Source organism: Protomyctophum parallelum, assembly GCF_964188405.1.
Source record: "Protomyctophum parallelum genome assembly, chromosome: 1".
NCBI lineage: Eukaryota > Metazoa > Chordata > Actinopteri > Myctophiformes > Myctophidae > Protomyctophum > Protomyctophum parallelum.
In genome coordinates, this window is record NC_139697.1 from 98,682,967 (window position 1) to 98,690,466 (window position 7,500).

General features: G+C 44.1%; 2 protein-coding genes and 1 pseudogene across 3 annotated transcripts in view; all 3 read left to right on the top strand.

The window, feature by feature from the left end:
- The window catches only part of LOC310870287 (cationic amino acid transporter 2), a gene marked incomplete at both ends in the record, with an annotated part of 38,546 nt that extends 34,290 nt beyond the window's left edge, over window positions 1–4,256 (top strand). Inside the window, 3 exons of the mRNA XM_083781448.1 lie at window positions 402–568; window positions 1,974–2,082; window positions 4,111–4,256. Coding sequence (XP_083637574.1) covers window positions 402–568; window positions 1,974–2,082; window positions 4,111–4,256 — 422 coding nt within the window. The remainder of the gene's footprint in view (window positions 1–401; window positions 569–1,973; window positions 2,083–4,110) is intronic.
- LOC310855850 (cationic amino acid transporter 2-like) overlaps window positions 1–7,500 on the top strand; it is a 234,442-nt pseudogene that overhangs the window by 59,876 nt on the left and 167,066 nt on the right. The gene's annotated exons all lie outside the window — the stretch shown is intronic.
- LOC310866792 (nuclear factor 7, ovary-like) overlaps window positions 1–7,500 on the top strand; it is a 61,205-nt gene that overhangs the window by 31,142 nt on the left and 22,563 nt on the right. The gene's annotated exons all lie outside the window — the stretch shown is intronic.

Sequence of the window (7,500 nt, forward strand, 5' to 3'; positions counted from 1 at the left end):
TAAGTAGACCACTAATTGTCATGCAAATAATTGTGATTGATGATTTAATTGTGTTTTTTTTGGCATTGGACATACGAATGCATATACTTTTGGGCTTCGTTATCAAAACTTGCAGAGGGCAGATATGACAAATAGCTTACATTTATTGGCGGTGGCTCAGGGGTAGAGTGGCCGGATGGCAACCGCAAGGTTCCCAGTTCGAACCCGGGCTCCCCCAGAGTTACTGTCGAAGTGTCCTTGAGCAAGACACTGAACCCATAATTGCTCCTGATGTGCTGGTTGGTGCCTTGCATGGTTTCCGCCATGTGTGTGAATGTGTGTGAATGTAATGCACAATCTATGTAAATGAATGTATGAATAAAGGTGCTACATAAATGCACCATTTATTTGTTTATATACAGTCCTGTTAGCTGTTCTGCTGAGCCTCCTCATCAGCCAGGCTGCAGCCTCCCTGCAGAGCCAGGAGTGGTGGAGCGTCCTGGGGGTCACCGTGCTCACAGCGCTGCTGGTGCTCACCGCCCTGGGCTTATGGAGACAACCTCAGAGCACCTCCAAGGCTGCTTTCATGGTAGGTTGTTGATATGGAGACAACCTCAGAGCACCTCCAAGGCTGCTTTCATGGTAGGTTGTTGATATGGAGACAACCTCAGAGCACCTCCAAGGCTGCTTTCATGGTAGGTTGTTGATATGGAGACAACCTCAGAGCACCTCCAAGGCTGCTTTCATGGTAGGTTGTTGTTGATATGGAGACAACCTCAGAGCACCTCCAAGGCTGCTTTCATGGTAGGTTGTTGATATGGAGACAACCTCAGAGCACCTCCAAGGCTGCTTTCATGGTAGGTTGTTGATATGGAGACAACCTCAGAGCACCTCCAAGGCTGCTTTCATGGTAGGTTGTTGATATGGAGACAACCTCAGAGCACCTCCAAGGCTGCTTTCATGGTAGGTTGTTGATATGGAGACAACCTCAGAGCACCTCCAAGGCTGCTTTCATGGTAGGTTGTTAAAGGACCACTTCACCACATTTCAACCTATCTTCATATAATAGGTCCTCACAAATAATCATGGAAAATATGGCGCAATTTCTTTCTACTCAGTCTGTGTCTCATAGGAAGGCTGTGGCCAGTTCAGAACCGTCTTCCAGTGACATCATCGATGGGGAATACAAGCTAATAGAAACTGCAGGCTTTCTAGTCCTGAAAAGTTGCAATGCGAAAATGGAAGCCATTGTTCTTACGATAATAAAAATCTAAACATTTTTGTAAAGAAATCTTGTAAAAAAAGAAATCTGCCTGATGATGTCACTGGAAGACAGTTTCTAAACTGCCCACAGCCCTCCTATGAGACACAGACTGAGTAGAAAAGAATCGTGCCATTTTTTCATGATTATTAGTGAGGACCTATTATATGAAGATGGGTTGAAAAGTGGTGAAGTGGTCCTTTAATATGCAGACAACCTCAGAGCACCTCCAAGGCTGCTTTCATGGTAGGTTTTGGTCATTGAATCCCCACACAGATAGAAAGTAGTAACCTAGAGCTGTAAATTCCTGCCTCTTTGTTGAATTTAGTTAACTTCATGAAATGTACACAATTGTGTTAGCCTGGTTTCCAGTCTGATTTTCTGCGTTCCGTGATTTGATTTGTCAAGAGTACAGTGAAGTGACAAAACAAATCAGGGAACTCGAGCGAGTCCAGGCTAACATTTTGTGGCACAAAATGATGTCTAAAAGAGTAAATCCATGAATGTCATATTCTGCATGCTCCGTTGGATGCGCTATCGTCTACACTCATTGAAAATGACACAGAATTCCAGATCTCAGACGGCACGTGGATTGAATACAAATAATGTTGAGCATGAATAGATAATATTTGGGTCAATTCATTCACGACAGGTTAGAATGAAAATCCGTATCCTCAATATAGGGCTTATGGTGGTTATCTGAGTCTTAACAGTTTGACCTGTATTTCTCCAGGTTCCCTTGGTGCCCTTGCTTCCCATATTCAGCACGTTTGTAAACATCTACCTGATGGTCCAGCTGGGATCTGACACCTGGATCCGCTATGCCATTTGGATGACCGTAGGTATGGAGACTGAGACTATTATTATTATTATTATTATCATGAACGCGCATCAATTAAAGATCGTTTCTGTCGGGTGGAAACCTCATATCACATGTCCAAAACCATGTTCAGCATTCTAATTCACAAAGTATAGCAAAAGTAGCAGATCTACAAGCTCAAAACGTGTCGCTTTGAACCGCATTCTTGTGGATTTTCTTTTTGTACGGGTAGCCAACAGTTTTCACTCGCTTTGTCTCCCTAATTTAATCGTTATGCCATTTAATTCCTCCCTACACACATGTTGTGGATGAGTTCCAATTGTAGACGAAATGGACAGACCAGAGTCGACGGTGTAATCAAAGAAATGTTTATTAATCCATAGAAGTAGCTTGTCAGACGAGAGATGTCATCTCACAAAGGTCAAAGGTCCCATGCACAGATAGCAAGATCGGCGCGCCGTGAGTTCTGCAGCCAGCCGGCAGACTCACTAACAATGGTAAACCCGACCGTATTTATGCACAAATCAAGACCCTCCTCTCTCTCAGTTTGATTCCTTATTAGGCCTGTATCGGGCCAAAACTCCTCCCGTCGCCCGCCGTGCGGTCATCGAGAAGGGTCGCCAGCACACGCTGTGTTTTGACCACGGTTACGCTCTGTTCAATAACAGTCGTCATAACAGTCGTCAACCCTTCAATAACATCCATAAATCAACGCTCTCCGACTCTTCGTGCGAAGAGAGGGATACGAGGTTTCCCTCGGACCGGGTAACCTGCGATTGTTCTTTGCCAATTTCCCCGGGTGATGGATCGACGTTCGCTACCTCACCTCTCCGCTCCCGCAATAACAGCATTCCTTATCTTTGCTATCATAACATCTGGATAGCAGAGGTTTCTCTGCCACACGGCACCAGAAGCTCTCTCCTCAGATGAGGGCTAGAGAGAGGTCAAACAAGGCCTCTCACCCAACCTGACCTGTGCACTTCTAAGCAAGGCCTCGCAAGGCCTCAAAAGTACACCGGTGGTAGGATACAGAGTGAACAGAGCATATTTATACAGTCCATTGAACATTACTAGGGGTACATGTGGAATTGTGGAATTACAGTATATAGTGCCCATCATGGTACAGGCTGGATACTTAATGGTTTACATCCGGGGGTCTCCTATACCTCAATTATTCCCCAACAATGTCTGTGTTGTCACTGCTGTTGTATCCTACTGAGGAACCCCCTCTGGGAGGATATACTGTTGTATCCTACTGACTCAACCTGCCAGTGAGGAGCCCCCACCGGGAGGAGGTACTGTTGTATCCTACTGACTCAACCTGCCAGTGAGGAGCCCCCACCGGGAGGACGTACTGTTGTATCCTACTGACTCAACCTGCCAGTGAGGAGCCCCCACCGGGAGGACGTACTGTTGTATCCTACTGACTCAACCTGCCAGTGAGGAGCCCCCACCGGGAGGACGTACTGTTGTATCCTACTGACTCAACCTGCCAGTGAGGAGCCCCCACCGGGAGGAGGTACTGTTGTATCCTATACTGACTCAACCTGCCAGTGAGGAGCCCCCACCGGGAGGACGTACTGTTGTATCCTGAGTGAGGAACCCTCTCCGGGAGGACTACTCCTCAATCCAACACTCCCTGCTGACATGCGCTGCCCCAGCCCGTATAAGAGTATGTGCAATGACCAATATCAATATCGGCTTCCATCCCCTGAGCCACTTGTGTTTCGGATAGACGCCCGACAAAGCCGATCGATGCACCACAGGTGGATCTGCGCTGTAGTACGGTCAAGTAGGGCATTCATAATCTACGAAAAAACACAACAGATTAAAATGGAGATGAGAGAATGGCTCTGGAGAGAGGGAAGTCTGGAGCGCTCTGCTGGGGCTGTTGCCCCCGCGACCCGACTACGGATAAGCGGTTAAAGATGGATGGATGGATGGAGGTTTTTGCCCAATACATCAATTAAAGATGGATGGATGGATGGATGTTTTTGCCCAATACATCAAATAATAACACATGTTGTAACTTTTCTTAATTGTTTTACAGGTTTGCTCATCTACTTTTGTTACGGCATGCAGCACAGTGTGCAAAAGCAGAGGAATCAGAACGCGCACAGTCAACACGTCAACGTTCAAAGCATCAACGCAAACATGGAGCCAAAGTTTGACAACTTCTCTATGCCTGACCTGTGATGTGATACATTTCACTGTTGGCAACCCATTAAGACCTGGAACGTACCTGTGTCAGCTTAGCTTTTAACCACTCTAGCCATTATGTTAAAGGTATATTCAGTGATTTCACTTAATTCAAATATCACTTATTTTTTTGTTTTGTTGTGATAATCCTCCCTACTATAGAGCGTCGCAGTCCCGCCCCCTACCAGGGCCCAGGAAATGATTATCCGTTCATTTTCCTCATAGACATTTCAAAAAGTATTTATTTAAAGACGTTTACGCCGCGGACAAAGCCAACTCGAGTCGTGACAACTCATGACACATACACAATATTTTGGACCAAAAAATAATTACAAAGAAGAAAAAAAATGCACTTTTTTGTTGTTTTTCTTCTTTAATAATTATTTGTTTGGTCCAAAATATTGTGTTTGTGTCATGAGTTGTCATGACTCGAGTTGGCTTTGTCCGCGGCCTAACTGTCTTTAAATAAATACTTTTTGAAATGTCTATGGGAAAAATACATTGGGAATCATTTCCTGGGCCTGGCGTCGTCAAGAAAGGGGGCGGGACTGCGAGAAGAAGAAGAAGAAGAAATGCGTTCTGGTAAATCAAGTTTACCAAGGGTAACTGGACTAAGCATCAGATACTTGTTTACAGCCAGGCCCACATGGAGCATTTCATGGTAGTGGTTCAATGCCTTGTCCAAGGGCACTTCAACGGTGGTAATTTTAACGTGTCGGACCGCTGATTCGAACTGGCGACCTTCCGATATCTAGCCCGCTCCGCAATCCACTCGGCCACCGCTGCCGCAACGCTCTATAGAGTGTGCTGACCATTATAAGGAGTTTCTCCCTGTCCCCTGACGGTCAAAAAACCGTAGGTTTCGTTCTTGGTATAGGTGGCAAAGCCTTCATCCAATCAGGATGGAGAGAGGCCTTCCGCCAATCATGATCGAGTGGGGACGGGCCTGTGTGCTGTTGGCCTGTCGCGTGCCACCCCCCCCCCCCCACCTGTAGTGCGTGCATGTGTACATCTTGTTACCAGGGCGGACCGGGGTTTTCTCCAAATCACCCAAATCACTGAATGCTCCTTGTAGAATGTAGATGTTTTAAAAAATTGTGAAAATGTGGCACAAATCTTTGAATATATACTGTATTCTAAACGTTTTTAACTCAAATTTTTGCTTCTGGGGGGTGCCTGGCTGGCAACATTTTCGGATGGGATCAGCTGCCGAATAGGGATAATTCTGGGGGTCCTTGACATGAAATAGTTTGAGCACTGCTGATCCTTGAAACATAGGTTATTCCGAAAACTTATAGAAGACATTTGTAGAATCTGGTCTCAGGTCTTAATGGGTTATTATTTCAGAAGTGGGTTGTATATCCAGTTCGTGGCTGGTGCTGGTCACACACATTTCACTGCCCCTGACAAATTATGACAGTACTGTCCTTAAGTACAAATCTGAGGTACTTTTACTTCACTTGAATATTTACTCCACTATATCTCAGAGTCGAATATGGTACTTTTTTTTTTTTCTTTTTAAAGATATTTTTTTGCGGCTTACGCCTTTATTGATTTTTTAAGGGATAGAAAGTAGGCTGACAGGAAACGGTAGAGAGATGGGGGGATAACATGCGGTAAAGGCCGTGTCGGGTCCGTGAGTCGAACCCGCGGCACACCGCGACTGGATCACCAGTCCGGTGCCCAGACCGTTACGCTACGGCCTGGGCCGAATATGGTACTTTTACTTGTACTTTTACACTACAATTATTTGAAAACTTTAGTTACAATTAATTTACTTTAATGATTTTGATTAATATTACAAAACACATATTAACCACTTCAGCTCTATACATTTTGGCCATTTGAAAATAGCAGATCTACAAGCTCACAATGTGAGCATGTAGATCTGCTATTTTCAAAAGATTGTTATACTTTTTATACATTTGAAAACTTGTGAAATGGGGGCATTCTGCATAATTAGCACTTTCTACTTTTGGTACTTTAAGTACATTTAGATACCAATACGTTTGTACTTTTTGACCACTTGTAACACAGTGTTTCTACATTGCAGTATTGATACTTTTACTTAAGAACAAAATGTACTTTTTCCACCACTGTATATATCTGTTATTATTATTATTATTATATCTGCTGCTATTTTAACTTCCTCGCTCCATTGTAATTTCGTCTAACTGTGTACCATTTGTAGGTATACTACAGTATATATTATTTTACTCATATATTATTTTACTCATATCTGGAATAACTGACCTGTTTTTCTTGTTCTTTCTTTCACTCTTTGCTTCTTCCCTTTACTGAAAAATGCAAAGAGAGCTTTTACCAAAGAATTATTCAATTTCACCCACATTTTTACACCTGTAAAGCTGTCATGTGACAATAAAATTGAAGATGAGCAAGTCGTAAGATTTCAGACTCTTGACACATTTCACTACGGTATGATCATGTTGGGATTGTACTTTGTAAATTAATTTCAGTTCATCATGAACTCTCTCCCTGCAGTATAAAGATCCAACCGGTTTCACATGAAACTTCAAGTAGGCTATAGTGTCCAGTTTGGACAATGAGAAACAGTGGTGTGCATTGGGATGCGGATGTGGACAGTGTAAGCTGTGAGCTCTACCACTGGTTGGTGCCTGTTGGATGACGGTAAGTAAAGCGATGGTCCGGAATGTTTGCCCTCTTCAGTCTTCACACACAGGCAGATGCCATGGCAACCCCACACCTGCAAATTGATTACTTTACCACTCCACTTTTCACAGTCAGTTTGCACTCTTCACACACAGGCAGACTGCTCCATGTGGGACACAGACAGACAGACAGTTAAAACGGGTGCTATGACAAGTTGACAACGGGTATTATTAGATTCCCAAGTTGCAACACGGCCTGTTTATGCTCCTACCCTCTGGGAAAAGGTACAGGAGTATTTGGGCAAGGACAACCAGGATGAAAAACAGTTTTTTCCCAAGTGCAGTGAGGCTCATAAACGAACTGCGCCCCCTCCCCCCCCTCCCCCGGCAAAACTGAATGAAGCGTTGGACTGAACTGGACAGAAAATGCACTTTTGGATGCACAACAGCACTTTAAAAAAAAACAGTGCTGGTAACGTTTTGTTTTTAAGGATTGCACCATGCCACTTTATTTATTTATAGTTGTGCGTGGTGTTGGTAACTTTTAACTTGTCCATATGAATTGCACGTCATCATACATACTGGGGCTCTTTTTAAATGTTTGTCCATGT